At 41.8% G+C, this 19,590-nt stretch overlaps 1 protein-coding gene across 3 annotated transcripts in view; it reads left to right on the forward strand.

The window, feature by feature from the left end:
• Nucleotides 1-19,590, forward strand: part of ST6GALNAC3 (ST6 N-acetylgalactosaminide alpha-2,6-sialyltransferase 3) — a 273,659-nt gene that overhangs the window by 14,415 nt on the left and 239,654 nt on the right. For 2 of the 3 annotated variants that reach the window (XR_014158200.1, XM_081868364.1), the window contains exon 1: nt 11,860-12,152. The exons of the other annotated variant lie outside the window; for it this stretch is intronic. Coding sequence is in view for 1 of the 2 variants with exons in the window: in XM_081868364.1 (XP_081724490.1) it covers nt 12,135-12,152 (18 nt within the window). In the remaining variant the exon portion in view is untranslated. Of the gene's footprint in view, nt 1-11,859; nt 12,153-19,590 lie in introns of those variants that run through there. 3 annotated transcript variants of the gene reach the window in all.

Genomic DNA, 19,590 nt, shown 5'->3' on the forward strand with positions numbered 1-19,590 from the left:
TTGAAGGAGGAAGGCCTGCTGAAAATATGACAGAGACAGTGCCTGCAACACAAAAGGTCCGATTCCTACAGTGTGTGGAACGGACCTTATGATAAGTTGGCATCTGCACAGCGCAGTTATTGACTGGGCGTATAAGGGGAGAGATTATCTTTCAGGTATCCTGGATCCAAGGTGCACAGCCAGCACTTTGAACTTAGGCTGGTAGCTACTTGTGTCCCAAAGAGTTTATCTGCAGGGTCAGGGACCCTCCTGAATAACACGGGCAGGGCTGTGTGGGCTTCTGAGGAGATGACAGGGCAGGAAACTTTCTGTTTGTGAGCTTCCCTTAGTTAGCCTACCTAAGGATCCAAGTTTGCTTTTGGGCAATAGCTCATGTACCTTCCCCCCACATTGGTCCTGCCCCCCACAATGTGATCACCTCACATTGATCATGAAGACCCCATAGAAGACTTTTCCTTATTTATTTCTTTTTTTAAATAACTTTTTTATTCAAAATTAAAACAAAACATATTATCCAGAAACATATCATCCTTATTCCCCCCCATTTTCCCTCCCTCCCCCTCCCTCCCCCCCACAGACCCCCCCTGACTTCCCTCAGTTCCAGTCTTTGATTTCTCTAAAAGTGCTGTTTTCTGCATGTTACACAGTTGTATAGATCCTCAAACTATTTAGCTGATTATTATCAATAAAAAGTTTGTGAATGTTTATTCAAAGCCAGCCAAGGAGTCCAGTTCGCTTTGTTGCATCTTCAAATACTTTGTAAAGGGTTCCCATTCATCTTTAAAGTCACAGTTATCCTTGTCCTTGGCCCGTAGCTTGTATGTCAGTTTTGCCAGTTCTGCATAGTCCATCAATTTTTCTTGCCATGATTCTTTAGTTGGGGTTTCTTCAGTCTTCCATCCTTGTGCTATTAAAACTCTTGCGGCCGTTGTCACATACATGAAGATGTTTTTCAGCTTTTTTGGCAGATCTTTCCCTACAATCCCTAACAAAAAATTTTAACAAATGTTAAATGGAACATTTTCTTCAATTCGTTGTATATCATTTCCCAAATTTTTTTAATTACCTTACAATCCCACCACCTTATTTAGTTCTTAACATTTCTCTTCTAACTTTTATCCAAGGAGCTTGAAGGGGTGCTCAACCAGGCCTTGGACTGATTAATATTCTACAGCCTTTTACATGTGTCTTCGGGAAGGGGAAAGTTATTGTTTTGCTGTTCTATTTTACTTATTTACTTGTTTTTATCCTAATTTAACCACTCTGAGTTCCTATGATGAAGGGCAGTCTAATAAATCAATAAAATCCTAAAGTGATCATTCCAGGGTGACCCAGTGAGTTTCATGGTTGAATGGAACTTGAATCTTGCCCCCCGCCCCCCGGTCCTAGTACAACACTCTGCTACACTCACTCCCGCAATCAAATCTTTATTACGGTCATAGACCAGCATAAGTGGGGGGGGGGGGACAATCATTTAAAATCTGCAAAATATTTTGAAAAACTAAAATTATTAAAACAGAAGGTATATATGAAAGACTATAAGAATCTAAAAGAGGCTAAATGAATCTAAAAGAAGGGTTAGGAGCATTAAACGGATGTGGAAGAGCATAAAAGGTTAGCATATAAAAGGCTATGGCTATCAATTTACAGAGCACTCCGATATGAGTGTTCATTAAATCTAGTTTGTTGCACAGGTCATCATCCAACGAATTTTGAACGCCGCTATGCAGAACCTGGCAACATTGTATCTTGTAGCAGGGTTGGTATATGAAAGCAGCAGGGGGGTATAGAATTGTCCTGTGCGCCCTGGGTACTTATGGAGTAATGGGGAGATGAGGCCAATACAAATGTCTCTATAATATAGGCACTGGAAAAGCACATACTCTATTGTTTCTATTTGTCCAAGAATCACAGGGGCATTGTCTCTCTGAGTAAGCAATCTTCCCAAATCGATCTTCAATGACAGCCGAGGGGAGGGTGTGACATCGTGCCAGGGTAAAGGCCCTCCAATGCTTAAGGACTTTGAGATTAGTTAGATATGTCATGGGGGAGCCAGAGTACCTGATGGATTCATTGGCAATAAAAGTTGGGGTCCACTCTGCTACACAATTATTATTGTTGTTGTTGTTGTTGTTGTTGCCCTTTATGGCTCATGGGATGCCCTAGATCACTGAGCACCTTTCAGCACATGTCATCACTTGAAGCAGGAGCCGAGAAGATCCCGTGTGTGTACACAGAATAATATGGGTGGAAATGGGTTTTTAAGTACTGAAAGTGGAAGGTACTTGTGCTACATAACTATCTCCCGTTCCTAAAAAAAAATCAGACACAGGCACAATCTCTCTCTACATGAGGTTGAGCACTCCTGTTTTCAAGCAGGATTTGCCTTTCATTTTCTTAGCAAGGCTTACGTTTCTGCGGCTGCCATGCTTCTCCTAATGCTATTTAAAAATAATAATTTGGAAGCTACTTTTTTAAAACAATTCTAATTATCTAAAAGTTCATCTTGAACTATAAAATGTGTTATTGCCAATGCTGTGCAGAAGCATAAAACATACCATTAGGCATACTGCTGTCACATCTTGATAAGATGAAAACTGGGGAGTTTCAAAAATAATAATAAGAGCTTATTCAGATATGCTTCAGTGCCTTCAGAAAATTACAGACTATTTTTAAGCTTACATTTCCAACTTATGAAGCAACTAACTGTACAATCTTATACACACCTACTCAGAAGTAAGTCCAACTGAATCAGACTATTATTTTCCCAGTAGGGCTGTATTCTTACCATATTATGTGAATGGTCCAAGTTTCTGATTTCATACACATCTTAACATGAGAAATTTCCATTCATTCTAATGGCGCATGATGATTAGAGTGGAGGTCTGCAACAGAAGTGTTGCAGTGTAAAGTGCTTCCTTTCAGGCTTCCAGCTACTGCATACAATTTTCTCCTACTCTGACAGTCAGTCAGTCAGTCAGTCAGTCAGCATTTTTCCTTTGGTTTCATGTGACATAGGATGTATACTTGATAAAGGTAAAGGTAAAGGGACCCCTGACCGTTAAGTCCACTCGTGACCAACTCTGGGGTTGCGGCACTCATCTCGCTTTATTGGCCGAGGGAGCCGGCGTACAGCTTCTGGGTCATGTGGCCAGCATGACTAAGCTGCTTCTGGCGAACCCAGAGCAGCGCACGGAAACACTGTTTACCTTCCTGTTTATCTACTTGCACTTTGACGTGCTTTTGAACTGCTAGGTTGGCAGGAGCAGGGACTGAGCAACGGGAGCTCACCCCGTCACGGGGATTTCAACTGCCGACCTTCTGATCGGCAAGTCATAGGCTCTGTGGTTTAACCCACAGCGCCACCCGCGTATACTTGATAGGGAGCACCAATTTTTTGATGAGTATATCTGTGCTATTCACATGTTTACAACTATGTGTCATATTCACATATAGGGCTGCTTCCTTTATCTCAAAAAACTGCACAAAACATAACATGTGATCACAACCTAACCTTTAAGGTGGTCAGTTTTCAGTGTTTACAAAGCAAGATGGATTTTATCCAACCACGTCATATTGAAAGCAGAACCATTGAAATCAATGCACCTAGGTTAGTCATTATTAACTTGTCTGTTGATTGCAATGCACCTACTACTCCATAACTTGGTCAGATACAATACATTGTTTCAAGCTGTTTTTTTCTAAGCAGGTCAGCTTTATTAGTTGCAATTTTAAGCCTGATAGCAAAATATATTATTTGTGTGTAATTTTAATCATGCCACTTGCATTGTCGTGAAAATTTAGTCTACACCAGAACATTCTGAGGCTGACTTAGCTGATAATTAAATTTCTTCGCTGTCTTGAAACAAAGGAGGCTCTTTATGCATTCATGACCCAGCTATCCTTTCCTCAGAAAGAAGTAACACACCATCATTCTGAAGTTAGGTTCTTATGCCTAACTTTTGAGAGAAACACTGAAGCAAATAGACTGTAGGAACAGTCATTTAATCCAAACAGCCAGCTGGCAAAACAGTAGAATTCCCTTCCATGCCTCACATCACTCAAGAAATGCAAATCTGAAATGGAATTTTCTCTACTTAGCACTGTGTTTTGTTTAGGATATTGGCTTCAAAGGCCACCCATTTCAGGAAGGCGTCTAGCTAACTTGCTCGTGCTGCTTTTATAGTTGCTGTGTTTTTATTTGTTTATTAAATGTTATATGCATTCTACCCATGTAATTGTTTAATGTTATGGGAAGCTTTATTTCTACCTTATTTGAGAGATTTTTGAGGAAATCCTCTGCAAAATGGCTTACAAGAAGCTTCAAAGCCAATTTGCACATAAGACATGTTACTATACTATTAACAACAGTGAACTAAAACCCAGAAGAGGCAACTGTTTAATCACATCCATGCAAGCAACCTTTATATACACAGAGGTTGGAGAATGGTAAACCTTTTTGTCACACACACAAACACACACGCACACTTATTCAACCTTCTTGATTTTGGTTTCTCTTCCCGATATTTCATCCTTTCCTTTTTTTTTTTCTATTTTCTTTCAACTCCCGCCCCCTACAGCCCTAGTATTTATTTTTAACTGAGGGAACACAGGGATAAAGTTAAATTACTTTAAATCTAAATGTGGCAGGATTTACCCCATTTAACATATGGAGATTAAACAAATACATCAAAAGAAAAACCTAATGTAATCTTTAGATAGGAAACTCATTTCAGGATAACAGAAGAGACTTTTTGAAATCCTTTTCTGATAAGAAATTATGCTGCTGAAGTTAGTTTAAACCAAAAGAGTTGTGATACAGATCCAAAATGTCCCTAAGAAGTTTTACAGAAGAATAGAACTATCTAGATGAAGATTAATTTTTATAACAGTATATTTGAAGTTACTGTTACTGAAATTAATACTACTGCTTTTTCTTCTTCTTCAGATAATGGGGAAGAGGATTATTATAAATAACTGATTCTAAAGCAGGATAAGTTCTTTTAAATGGGGATGTGGTTTTTTTCATCAATTGGGAATCACAGTAGATTATTCAGTAACATTTTTGATACATTGGTCGGCTCTAGTTTTGTAATAGTTTTTATTGTGATTGTTTGAATTTGGTTTTCTTTTTTTTAAAATATATTTTTTATTAACAGGCCAATCAAATCACATTATTTCCAAATCACATTAGTTCCAGATTATACAGCCAGATTTTTAAATTTTTGTTGGGGGTACCCATACTTCAAGCTCCGAAAAGGGGTCCAAACATCACTTATATTACTGCTTTAATTAGACAGTTCTATCCAGTTCTGTCCAGATAGTCTCTTTGTTACTTTCCTCATCTTCTTGTTGTTATCATATATTCCTTTCTTTGCGATCTCTGATAATCTTCACAAGCGGGTTGAAAACAAACATCCTCTGTGTGGGTTTTACACTCTCCAAAAATCATATCACATAAGGACAGATGCCATTCCACACCTCTGTAAAAAACTTTCCCTCAGTCTGTCCATTGATTTCCCCAGGCTTGCCAAACATATCTCAGAGGGCTCTGCCAGGTTAGATCACATTCCGAAAATCCTTCGCATTCTGATGATCCTGGTCCTCCCCCCCCCCCCGTCCTTCTTAGGCAAGCCTGTCTTAGCGAGACGCCATTTGAAACTGCATCATAAAACTTTCCTCCGTTCTCCAATGTTTACCAATCCTCTCTTTGAACAATAATTCACTCCACACAGTTCTTAAATTCCTGCTTGTGATTAATAAATTGCAACAATTCTTCTCTCTGGGGTGGAGGGTTATTAATACTCACATAAGGCAAAAAAGAAAGAAAAGTTTTTTCCTCCACCCCTTTTCCGTTTCACTCCAGACATACCAGCCTTTTAATGGTGGTTCATCACTTGATTTATTTGTCCCGCCCATCGCTCCGCTCACAGAGATCCATTAATCAGCAGTCTTAACTCCCGATCTTCGCTTGATGTATGTGCTTTAGCTTCTTTCCAATTATGTATTTCCAGTTATATATTTCGAGCCAAAGCAAACCAGTGCGCTAATTGGAGACAGCATCAGAAGAGCCGACTTCACATGAAGGCTTGTGCCAAGTGTCCGCACCCCCTTCTTTCGAATCCAGGGGTGAATTATGGACACCACTGGCAAGGCAGTCCCCCCATCCCCTTGGGGGGCCCGGGAAGGCTGCATACTTCCCATAGCAGCCTTTTAATTACCTCGTGTGGGTCGGAGAGATGTTATTGTCGGCCAACTTCCAATGCGCCCCCTGGTGGCCTCCCCTTGAATTTGATTTTCTAATGGATTGTACCCCATTCTGAGATCTCTTATGATGATGTATTGTGGGAAATGTGCTAAATATATAAATACAGTAAGGAACTCAACCTATAATTTCAAAGGCGTTTGGAACCTCTTTCATAAATTATTTTTAATAGATGCATGGAGGGGCCATTTTCTGAATTACATTTTCAGAATTACACCAATTTTTCTGAAAAGCATAAATCTTGCCTTTTATCACACAGAGAATCTTAAAGGTTATAATATATGTAAATATTATCTCTATAATATGAGTATTGTTTATTTGTTTATATCTTCTTCGGCGATCACTTGTAGCCAAGTAAGATTGTCTTCCATAATCATGGTTTGAACAGTGAGTCCATAAGTGACTGTGGAGGCCAATTCTGGATTCACACATCCTTCCACAGTTGATCACGGTGTGGATTTGCCAAGCGTGCCTTCCTCTTAGCACATTTCTCCCTTGCGTCTTGAGATCGAGTGTCTTCAAAGCCCATGACACCTTTGGTAAAGGCTGTTCTCCAACTGGAGCACTCGCAGGCCAGTGTTTCTCAGTTGTCAGTGTGTATACTACATTTTTTTAAAGATTTGCCTTGAGACAGTCTTTAAACCTCTTTTGTTGACCACCAGCATTACGCTTTGCATTTTTAAGTTCGGAATAGAGTAGGTGCTTTGGAAGATAAGCATCAGGCATCCACACAACATGACTAGTCCAATGAAGTTGATGTTGAAGAATCATTGCTTCAACACTGGTGATATTTGCTTCTTCCAGTACACTGATATTAATTAATCTGTCTTCCCAAGTGATGTGTAAAAAATTTTGGAGACACCGTTGATGGAATCTTTCGAGGAGTTGGAGATGGCCTTTATAAGTGGTCCATGCTTTACTTGCCAACATGTAAGTATAAAAATAACTGCACTAAACTAAAAATAACTTTCAAAAACCAATGAGTTTTCAAGACCTAAGCAAGAAGCTGTTCTTTTTCTTTATTTTAGCAATACAGTCTCATATTAATTGTTATATTTATATCCCACCTTTCCTCCAAAGAGTTCATGGTGACATACATGGTTCTCCTCCACCCTATTTCAGCCTCACAGCAACCTTCTGAGGTAGGTTAGGCATACATATTATGACTGGCCAAGCTCACACAGTGAGCTTCATGACTGTGTAGGGGTTTGAAGCCTGGTCTTCCAGATCCTAGTCCAACACGCTAACCACTACACGACAGTGATTATGTTCATCTGACTCATGTTTGGGACATAGTTAAATCACATATGAGGGAACAGCTTATACATGCATGCTTTCTTTAAAAATAAAAAGAGAAAACCAGCATATAGTATCAAAGAATGCAGTAAAATGGGAAAATAGCAGAATAAAACTCCCTTGAGGGTAAGCAATTGTTAAATGCTGTGACGAAAACATTACAGTTAATGAATCCACACAGCATGGCCAGAAGACTGCTCTGGTCTAAATTTTAGTTATTTGAATACAAGCACTAGCCAGGAAAATTATTACTAAGGTTATTATTGCCTTTGGACAATAGGCAATAGCATGGCTTTGCACAAGTATATTTCAGTGAAATCAATGATGCTTAAGCACACATAATACAGTTAAACCCTTTCCAAACAATATATTCAACTTCATGGGGATCATGGGGGCAGGCTCATTAGGTAGAATACTGGTGATTAAATGTACCTAAAAATGCCAGGCCTGTATACACAATAACAACATCAAATGTGGGACTACGAGAATAATCAGAAAGCATGAAGAATTATCTCTGAAGTCAAGTCATGATGACTAATCCTATGCATCCTATGCTCTATTTTTTTTTAAGTGGAATAAAAGCCCTAAATCAGACCAAACCTTTATCCATATATTATAACCAGTTGCATTGGTGGGATGTTGCGTATTTTGATTTCAAGAGAGTTGGAAATAGTTTCTAGGCAGTTTGGCTTGCAATGCCTTGAGAGATCTTAATAAATTTCAGTAAAGGGACCTAATAAAGCTACAAATAGCTCCTATTAGTGTTTATGGAGAGTAAACAATAATAACCATTAGGCTCTACAGGACCCCAAAGAGCTTTACAAACAACTTTTTTAATTAAAGAAAAATCAGAAAGCAAAAGTATTGGTTGAGTAGTACAGCTCTGAGTTAAACCTCTGAATAAAACCAGTGTTCACTGTCATTTAGGTGGGGATTGCTGTGGTTTACATTATAAAGATTTTATCGCTGTTTGTTCTTATATAGTTTCAGCACCACCACCCCTGAAAAACAGATTAACTGGGTAGCTTCCTGGGCAGGCTTCCTGGCCATAGATTAAAGTTTGCTTGGGTTTGTTTGTTTGTTTGTTTTTTGTCTTGCAATGCGTAAGTACTAGAATTTTAGCCTGGTTTACGGAAGTCACTCTGATTCAGAAGTCACCACAAACAAAATTACAGTTAGAATACAGATGTGTGGCCCGCACAGCATGTTAAGAAGATAAGGAGAATGTCCTGGATTGGGCCAATGATCCAACAGGAAGCCTGACCGCCTGTTCTGGCAGGGTAAACACCATACATATAAAGCACATTTAAAGCTCCATCAGATTTTGGGCACTGTGGTTTTCAAAGCTACAATTCTCAGCACCTTTGACGTCATTTATTATCCATATGTTATAAACATTTGCACTTTCTTGGTGGTGCCACCACTAGGGGATGCCTGGTTGGTGTTGACTCATGACAGGCCTTTTCTGCTCTTGTTTATTGTTCCTGGATTGCCCTCCCTAGTGAGGTGTGCTTGTCTCTAGCATTATGAACTTTCAGGAGGAATTTTGAAACTTTTATGTTTTTGCCCAGGCATTTGGCAGCTGAAGAATACTGTTCCCGGCAACTATGAGATCACTGAATGAAATAATGTTTCTAACTGTAACTGTTTTTAGAACATTTTGTCTGTTTTAGGATGCCTTTAAAAAAAAAAAAGTGTACGTGAGGTAGCTCTTAAGAGTAAATTCAGATCTGTAGTTGAAGCAGAAGGTGGCTGCTAAGTTGCTCAGTGGGGCTTCCTACCATGAACATGTTACATCTGCGCTGAAAGAGTTTGCACTGGCAGCCGGTTAGCTACTGAGCCAAGTTAAAGGTCTTAGTGCTTGTTTACTATGTCCTAGACATTTCAGGACTTGGTTATCTGAAAGAGAACCATTGTGCCATGGCCTACTCCATGGAGACTTTTGCAATGATCACCCCCTGGACATCAGGCAGGTTATGACTGTGGCGTCAGGAGCTCGTCCTACACTCGAGTAGGACCCTGGCAGAGACACATGCCCGACTGGCATGTTCTCCCCCTCCTGGTCTTTCTTTTGGGAGCTTCAAAAGCTTTCTTTTGCCCGAACATCACAGCGACCGATGCCAACAGACACTGGCAAACTTAGGGATCCACAGAGTCTTCGCAGTTTGTATAACAGACCTCAGCAACTCAGCATTTTGGCTAATCTACTTTACTTACATATAAACACACATGGAGCACAGCAACATGGCTCCCTCTCTCTCTAGCATCAGACAGCAAAGATAAAAAACAAGGGACAATAGTCCCACATCATGGAACACAGTAACACAAACATCCTGTCTCCGTCACTTCCCACTCTGTGGAGTCAGAACATACACCGTCATGTGATAGACAAAAATCCCATGACTGCAATCATGGAGCAGGAATTCTAACATGTGGAACCCCCCCCCCCATTAAAAATGTACCTGTTTACCTGTTAATTGCCATGGCCATTAATACTAGGTTCCGCTTTTCTGGTTAGTGAGACTAAATTTGTAACATTATTTTATACAAGGTGGATATTTGAACTTTAAAGGTAAAGGTAAAAGACCCCTGACAGTTAAGTCCAGTCACGAACGACTGTGGGGTTGCGGCACTCATCTCGCTTTATTGGCCGAGGGAGCCGGTGTACAACTTCCGGGTCATGTGGCCAGCATGACTAAGCCATTTCTGGCGAACCAGAGCAGCACACGGAAACGCCGTTAACCTTCCCGCCGGAGTGGTACCTATTTATCTACTTGCACTTTGACACACTTTCGAACTGCAAGGTTGGCAGAAATTTGAACTAATAATAATAATAATAATAATAATAATAATAATAATAGACAAATTAGTTGATTTTACTGCATGATGTTGCTTGTGAACCGCCTTGGCATTTCTTCTTGAAATGAAAGGCGCCATGTGAACTATTTTCGTAAATAAATAACAAAGACAAGTTATATTTTTGTAAAGCCAGATAGTGACTAGCGCCTGAAAAACTGCGTGACCAGTTCTGTGCATCAGAGAGGATGCTTTGGGCTCATGGTTCCTGATAATCTGTAATGTTTTCAATGGTTTTCAAAAAGATTTTTATATTGATGTTCACCGCAATGACATTTTCTGAGAGCACAGGATATGTACTCTTATGTATATGAATAAATAAAAAGAATGGCAAAAAAACCAGTTGGGGGGCATGTGTGTGTCTCTGAAGTTCAAAAGTTTGTGTTTGTGGGGAGGAGCTCCGAGGATTCCCAACCCTTTGGGCAGCACCAGAGTTGTGCTTTGAATTGGAACCTACCCACTATGTTCTGGTTTGCTGGCTTTTTAACTTGTATTTATATGCTGTGATCTACGGAGGGTGGTATCCGAATTTAATAAATAATAAAGTTATTCTATGTGAGAGACTTTGCTTGGATGTTTCTCCCACAAGGCTATTTCTCACTGGTAGCACACAGCTGTGTGACACCCCCAGGAAAAGTCTCCCTAGAGCATTTTCAAATACAGAAAGGACTCGAATAACCAACATTTTTTTTCTTTTAAAGAGTCTTGTGGAGCAGACAGCAGTTTGGATTCACCCTAAATGCCAGGTGATAAGATAAGCAAATCATGGAATAACTTTCGTTTCACTTTCGTTGCCTTTCCAGGAAGCTCAGAACCTATCCTTCGTAAACGAGTTCCATTTATTTATTCCATTTATCCATAAATTATATTTATTTATCCACATATTTCCCAAGGATAGGTTCCGAGCTTCCTAGAAACAAATGGAATGGAATTTGCATACGTATTCTTTCCGGTAAGAACAGCAGCATGTAAGGAGACACACTCAGGGCAAAGCGATCCGGCGTGTGTGTGTTGTGTGTTGTGTGTGTGTGTGTGTGTGTGTGTGTGTTGAGTCAGGACTGAGTGAGCCTCTTTCTACCGCAGGCAGTTCTGCAGGACTTTCAGACAAAGGAAAGTTTGTTCTCCAGACGAGGAAAGACTGCAGCGTGGCATTTAATAAATGTTTGCAGATGACTGATTTGTGTATGTGTGTGTTTGTGTCTGCGTTTGTGACCCCTCAACTACTGGGAAACACTCTTGTGATTGTAAACTGACCAACGCAGCGGAGAAATGTTCCTTTTAAAAAAAAGTACTGCAATGATCGGAAAGATAATTTAATGAGCAACTCTCTAAAACCCAGAACATCTGCACAGTGCAGATTTGCTTTCGCGTACCGTAGAGGCAGAGAGAGCATCCAACTGAGCTTTCCCCTCTTAAATTGAAAAAAATAAAATCCCCCAGCTAGAGCCATGAATCAAACTCAGTCATGTGACGGAGGGGAGGTACTGGGCTGGCTTGCAGCCAGTGGCAGAAGCTGATGGGTGGAACAAACAGGGCATGAAAAGACTAACATGACTAACGGATCTTAAGAATTGTGGCTCCTTCTCTGGATCTCCAGGAATGTAGGCACGGGCACCCCTCCGCAGCTCTCCGGCCAACCTCCTGCCTCAGACTGGATCTGTTACTCACAAAGCAGATCTCCTTCTGCTTTGCGGGCTGAGGAAGGCTAGGGAAGAACATGGCCTGCATTTTGAAGGTAAACCTCTATCTGTTGCTTGAATGGCTTGGTTAGAGAGAGGGAGAGAGAAACCCGTTTGCTGCTCTGTGTATGCAGTCCTTACATGGTCCTGCTGCAGCTTGGTCGTAATTGTACATTTCTCAGCATTGATCCCCACCCCCCACCCCAAACCCCCGCCTCCAGCCCCGCTGGAATAAGGAAGACCGAGAGATTCAGAATCGCCCAGCTGTGGCTCATTTCTTCCTCTGCCATTCTTGTCCTTTTTTTCCTTGCATTGTTGGAGCTGCAGGCGAACAGCTTGCGGGTGTTGGGAAAAGAGGGAGGGAAGGACTGTGCGCAGCAATGATAGCCTAGGCTAAGGAGAGAAGCGCCGGCTTCGCCTGCCTGACTTTCTTGTGTTTAGGTTTAGGAATTGCTGTAGGAGCCACAGTGGGGAGAGAAACAGCATTTCGACTGGGCCGGAGAGGGTGTCGTCTTCTTCCATCGGTGAAAACACCGGAGACGTTTTTCTTCCTCCTCTTCTCCCCTCCCACCCTGCTCTCCTCTTCTTTGGGAACCGACGCTGCAGAACTTATCACTCCTTGCAGATTTGCAACAACCGTACAAGTTGCTCCACAAGCACACGCGCCGATCCCCCCCCCACTTCCTCAGTTTTCAGCAGAGCCCAAACCTGCCCTTAATCTGTTTGTGACGGTCAAACTCCACTCCACAAAACATCTTCTGGATGGCTTCCTCCCTCACTGCCTACAGGCAGCAGCAGCGACATCCTTCTGGGTCGTTATCACCTTTAAACCCAGTTCTTTTAGATACAGGGCCATGGGCAAGCCTCTATGCAAATAAATATAGCAGTGGTAGTATATGTGGATCAGGGGGCCTCCCAGGAGGGGAGGAGTGAGGGGTAGAGAGAACACTAAAAGGTAAAGGGACCCCTGACCATTAGGGCCAGTCGCGGACGACTCTGGGGTTGCGCCGCTCATCTCGCTTTATTGGCTGAGGGAGCCGGCGTACAGCTTCTGGGTCATGTGGCCAGCATGACTAAGCTGCTTCTGGAGAACCAGAGCAGTGCACGGAAACGCCGTTTACCTTCCCGCCAGAGCGGTACCTATTTATCTACTTGCACTTTGACATGCTTTCGAACTGCTAGGTTGACAGGAGCAGGGACCGAGTAACGGGAGCTCACCCCGTCGCGGGGATTTGAACCTCCGACCTTCTGATCGGCAAGTCCTAGGCTCTGTGGTTTAACCCACAGCACCATCCGCACCCCTCAGAGAGAACACTAGTTGCCTTGAAAACCACATTTTCAAGATGCATCAGCACAGCCACCTGAGGCACCTTTTTTCTGGCTTCGAAGTCTCTGCTTTTGCTTTACAGTACCTGTAAATGCATGCATGGCCTCTGTAGGCAACACACTAGTCTGATTATGCAAGTCCTTCCCCCTTATTATTTTTGCCCCTTCTTATTAGCCCCCAAGGTTCCTTACACTGCTTGGTTCAGCTCCTCAGAGTTGTTTACTGAAATAGGTGTCCTTTGGGCGGAAGCCCCCAAACTTGAAAAGCACCCTCCCGGAATGAGAAATTGCAGCCAGCAATATTCGTGTGTTGGCCTTGCATGGTTTCACAATCATAGAATTGTAGAGATGGAAGGGATCCTGAGGACCATCTAGTCCAACCCCCTGCAATGCAGGAATATGCAGCTGTCCTATACAGGGACCGAACCTGCAACCATGGCGTTCTCAGCACCACGCTCTAACCCGCTGAGCTGTCCAGGTTCTGCTTCTCACAGTGTGCCCTAGGGTTCAGATACTACCAACTTCTTGAAGTCCTTATTAGTACATATGTCAAGGAGGCTGTTTCCAAGATGTCTCATTAAGAAGCACCATTCCATTTATGGCAATAACTACACAGCTGGAAGAAACCTTATTCTGCGTCATACCATTGGCCTGCGTAATTGACTACATCATGGGTGAGGAATCACCAGCCTATGGGCCTGTAGCACCTTTGCATCTGGCCTGCAACCTGCCCACTTCCCCAGGGGCAGAGGGAGGCAGCTACTTCAAGGAACATTTGCTGGGAGGCAGGGAGTGGCATGTGGCCTGTTGTGATTCTCCAGTGGGACACTCTGTCCTGTGAAGCAAGACTCCACTGCCAGCCTATTTAGCTTCTGCTTGTGGAAGTGGGAGTGGGCACTGTCTTGCTCTTTGCCCCAGGCAGCAGAATTGCTTTGACTGACCCTGACCGCCTGCCCCTCCCCATTACAAGAATTAAGAGTACAAAACAAACTCCTATTTGTGCAAGTAGGGTATTCCCCCGCCCCAACCTCAATACTAGAAGTTAAAATACTAGAAATTAAACCTGGGGATTTCTGTGCCACTGAGCTGTCAACCTTCACTAGGCATTAAATCCACAGTCTCAGGGTTAATAGGAAGGCACCCTTACCTACTGAGCCAAAAGGCCCACTGGAGGAAAGCAGCGTTGCAACAAAGCATTGCCAAAATGTGATGCTGAATTTGAGCTGTCCACATTCCACATTTGGCATTAAGTAGATACCTTCTCCTCTGTTTCAAACAGAAGCAACATAAGCCTTTATAATGTTCACACCTGACCTAGAATACCTTGAATAATATGTAAGAAGGATTCTTATCAGACTTGGAAAGATGATCTTGCTCAGACCAACCTTCACTCTCCCCACCTCCCCTCTTCCAGAGGCAATTCTTAGACATCACAAAAGTAGCTAATCCCCTTGCTTTTAAGGCTGTGGGCTAATTTAATTATATAGATGGCTATCAGAAAGATGCAGAAAGGTTAACCAGAGCCACTGGCTTAGTCACTGTTACATTGTTCTAAGAAGTTTCCAAACGTTATGGAAACTGGTTAAAATAAACAGAAGTACCTTTAGAAGTGGATGAACAACTCAGTTTCCCAAGGACTCTAGAAGGAGTCTGACAAGGGGGAGTGAAATGGCCAGGCCTAAATGTGTCACCTCAGAAGCAAGCCCTGTATTCAGTGAGATTCACTCCCAAATAAGTGGATATAGATTACAGTCTAAAAGTTATTTTTTACAGTCTAAAAGTTATTTTTCACATGCCACTGTTGGATATAGAAGTTTAGGTCTTCTCTGCAGATCTTATAGGTTATCCCCCCCAACCCATTATTTAATAGTACTATCAAGATATGACCCTTTCCCAAGCTATTATTTTCCTTCACTGAAAAAGACTTAACAAGCAGGAATTGTGTAACCAAACCAGTATTGGCCAGGCTAATGCTTAATCTTGTTATTGCAGGAGGGTGTGAGGATAAAAGGAGGAAGGGATACTGGGAGATTAGCCACACCATAAGGCAAGCGGCAATGTTGTTCCAGTTAAACATCACTCAAGGAAAGTGATCTCAAATAACTTCTCTCCAATGTTTACAGAATTGGCTCCAAATAATGAAAACTGAGTTTACATTCTATGGGGTGGCTTTTTGCTCCCCCGATTACGAAAACGTCCCACCCAAGCTCTTCAGTGAAACTTATCGCTTTTGTCCAGTAAGGGCTTTTTATTTTTTTGACAGATTTTATTGCAGGGGTCAGCAACCTTTTTCAGCCGTGGGCCAGTCCACCATCCCTCAGACCATGTGGTGGGCCGGACTATATTTTTTTAGGGGAAATGAACGAATTCCTATGCCCCACAAATAACCCAGAGATGCATTTTAAATAAAAGGATACATTCTACTCATGTAAAAGCACGCTGATTCCCGGACTGTCCGTGGGCCAGATTGAGAAGGCGATTGGGCCACATCCGGCCCACAGGCCTTAGGTTGCCTACCTCTGTTTTATTGCAATGGCATAGCACTAGGCTATGATGGCTGGCTTCTGTGTTTCCATGATGCTTTCAGCTGTAAGACAAGCCAAAAATAAATCTTAGACTGCAACGAACAATGGTGTAGGAAAGGGCAGTGAAACAGCAAAATTGTTTACATGGTGGCAACTTTTATCTTCCCACCCCTTGCACATTTTGGCTGAGAGGTGCATAGTTAGTGCATAGTCTCTAGCCTCTTTGAAGGGGCTCTGGTAATGTCTTGCCAGAAATGCCAGAGCTTTGCTCCTGCCTCATCGTATTGCTGGTCAATGCCCCAGCACCTTGTACATTGACTCTATGCCCTATTGATAACTTATTTCTTTTGGTCAAAGGAAGTTAGGCACTTACATTCTGATTATTGTCATTGGATTTATGTCTGCTCACCTTTCCAGTACACAACACAGGTTCTTTAAATATGTGCAGCTGACAGTGGTTCTTACATCAAGCAGTTCTGCACAGTGTTCTGAAGAGAGCTGTAGACACATCGATATGAGACTTGTAATTCATTATTTATTTTTAAACTGAATTTGCATAGCTGCCCCATGGCCTAAGTTCTCTGGGCGCCTCATGAAACAATTAAACCATTAAATCAAGCTATTAAACCTAAAAACACAATTAAAACATCAATGTGTAACTGGAAAAAAAGAACCAAACAAAACACACCTACAAAATTTTCCTTGCCTGCCCCATACATCATGCAAGAGACAATGGTTTGCATGAGGCTGTGGTACAATAGAGATGTGGTGCCTTTGAGATATGGGCACTTCTTTTGTTCGCTGTCACCTGTGGTAGAACAGGTTTTGCAAGCCTTTGAAAAGTGACAAAACTTACAAAATCTGTTTACTAGAGACAATTGTGGAATGAGTGTACACACCACAAACATTGATGCCTGCTCCAGATCTTCTCCATCATTCTGAGGCAACCATTGCATGCCTCTTGCGATAGACTTTGACCAGCCCCTTCTCACGCTTTAAAAACATGCATATGTGCCCAGTTCCCTACATTTATTTCCCAAAATTTGATTAGGTAATGGTTATGGCAAAATTGACCCTTAGCATAATGACAGGGTACAATGATCTGAGTTATACAGGATCTGACTCACCCAGTCCTGACGGTTAACATCTGCTGCTAAGTTCGTCATTCCCCTTTAAGATTAATGGGAGCAGAGTCTAAATGGAAATATGTGAAACTTGTTTTCCTTGCTGTTCCAGCAGGTTTTGTGGAAACCACGTGGCTGTTTAAAAAGCTTGTTTTGTGGTTTCTGAAACCATGAGAAGACCTCTGACCTTGCCTTTAAGAGTAGTGCTCGCAGTTACTTGTAGTGCTTAAACATCTGTGGAAGTTGAGGTGTAGCAACACTGTATTTATGCATGGGGCAGTACTTATGGTGACAGTAACTACTTCATAAACAGTGACAGCCCACGACTTCCTCAACTGTGAATGAGTGCCTATGTGCTCCTTCTTCCCCCATCCACCCCTTTCCTGGCCTATTGTTCTGACATTAAGTCACTGCTCCCAGGTTTTAACATAACAAGGACTCTGACTTAACGCAATCTAGGATCTCCATTGTAAAGCTAGTGCGGAATGAGGGAATACAAGGCATGAGTGTATGTCTATGGCACACATACCATGGTTACTGAAGCTGTGGATGATGGTCCAAACACAGCCAGCAAGTTTTACTTTGCAGCTCTCTGTAATCTGAGTCCATTTCTAATTTTTAGGATTTCATGCATGTTAGTCTATAGAGGTCTCAAGAGATTTTGCCCTTCCATCAGTTGATGCGTTGGTGGGAAGCTTCTTTCTTCTCCTCCACCCCGTAATAAGAACACTCAGGCTAGCAAATACTGTGTACACCCAGCCTAAATAACTTGTGACTCATGAGATCCAGCCATATATTGTGGTCTGCCAAGTACTAGCCAACTCTCTACACTGTGTTTTTGCAAAATTCCAGACAGGAACTCAAAACAAGTGACTTGCCACAGGTCCTGAGGGCCAACATAGATGGATGATGAGCTGTGGTCAACTTGGTGGGTCACAACTACTGCAAATCCATTATAAACCATGCACTCATAAGAACAAGTAGTTAGTCACCTGGTTTGCATGTCACATTATATTAACCATGAAAATAATCCATAAATCTTAATGTAAATATATATGTTAATATAGGGAATCTATAGTTTACCTCTTCAGGACAAACCACAAGCTATAAATCAATAAAAAATATCTTGGTTATAGCTCATGGTTAGTCTGGAGATAGTTAAACCATGGGCCTGAGTTCAAGTGAGACTTTAAGCCAGTGATGGCCAGACTTGGCCCTCTAGCTGTTTTGGGACAACTCCCATCATCCTTAGCTAACAGGACCCAGTGGCCAGGGATGGTGGGAATTGTAGTCCCAAAACAGCTGGAGGGCCAAGTTTGGCCATCACTGCTTTAAGCCAAGCCATGGCTTAACTCAGTGTGGTGCAGTAGCGAAACAATTAGAGAGGAGTAGAGTGGCTGCATTTGCCTCCTTGGGAGCTCACATACTTGTGCATCCACACTAAGCCATGAATTGACTTAATTGTGATATGCAAATCAGACCTGTGTCTATAGTCTTCCTAGCCTTGACATCGCGACAGTATTTAAATCAGTCTCTAAACACAGAATATTGTTTCTACTTTTGCACAGCCAATCTATGCCTAAAGGAAAGGGTAGTATTTTTTAAAATGGAAAGTACTATGGCTTATGTGTATTTTCCTTTTTATATTGGCACAGATGCTTTCCTAAGTTGGAGCCAGATCAGAATATGTCTTTAAGAAAAGCAGGACTTTGTTGAGAAAAACTTGCTCAGTTTGGGTGTTGCTCTTAGCTTCAGCAAATAGATTTAGCCAAAGTAACCCCTGGTACTTATGTGATAAAGAAACCCAGCTGGTGTGGTATTGTCTAGATATAATGAGGGCATTTTTCATAGATTATACACTTCCTTTTCCAAGGCTAGCATTTTCTTTTGTAAATCAAATTTCTTGTTCTCCTGATGTCAGCTTTTCATATAAATACAGCAGAGGATTACTGTATGAAGATTAGTGTCTGATCTTGGACGAATATGTAGGTTGGAGCTAAACTGAGAATCCATAAATGCGTTTCCATCATATTTTAGATTTGGCCGATGTGTGTGGTGTCAATAAAGAGTTGGCAGTGTTGAGAAGCAAAAGTTGGTGGTGTATTGTGGTTGCTCCCTGTTCCTTGGTATTTGAAAGCTGAAGTTTGAGATAGTTATAAATATGACATAACCAGCATTCATATGAAAAGCCTTGAGTTACATTTGAATGCTATGCATATTAAATCAGAAGTCAGCAGCAGTGAGTTCAATGGGGCTTTATTTCATATAAGTGTGTATATAAAATTGCACCTTAACTCACTGTCTTGCCAACTCTGTTTTTCTTGACAGAGATATCTCTAAAGTTATGGTCCATTGTAACCCTTTCATGTGGGAGGTATTCGGTTATTCTTATGGTTAGCTGAAGCTACCAAATTTACTGTGGGGAGAATGTGTTGTTCTTTACAGAATACATAACTAGTTGGATTAATTGCCACAAAACTGTTCTAACATTTGTCTAATTAAATAATCCACTGGCCTTT

The sequence above is a fragment of the Podarcis erhardii genome, assembly GCF_964252035.2.
Source record: "Podarcis erhardii genome assembly, chromosome: 6".
NCBI lineage: Eukaryota > Metazoa > Chordata > Lepidosauria > Squamata > Lacertidae > Podarcis > Podarcis erhardii.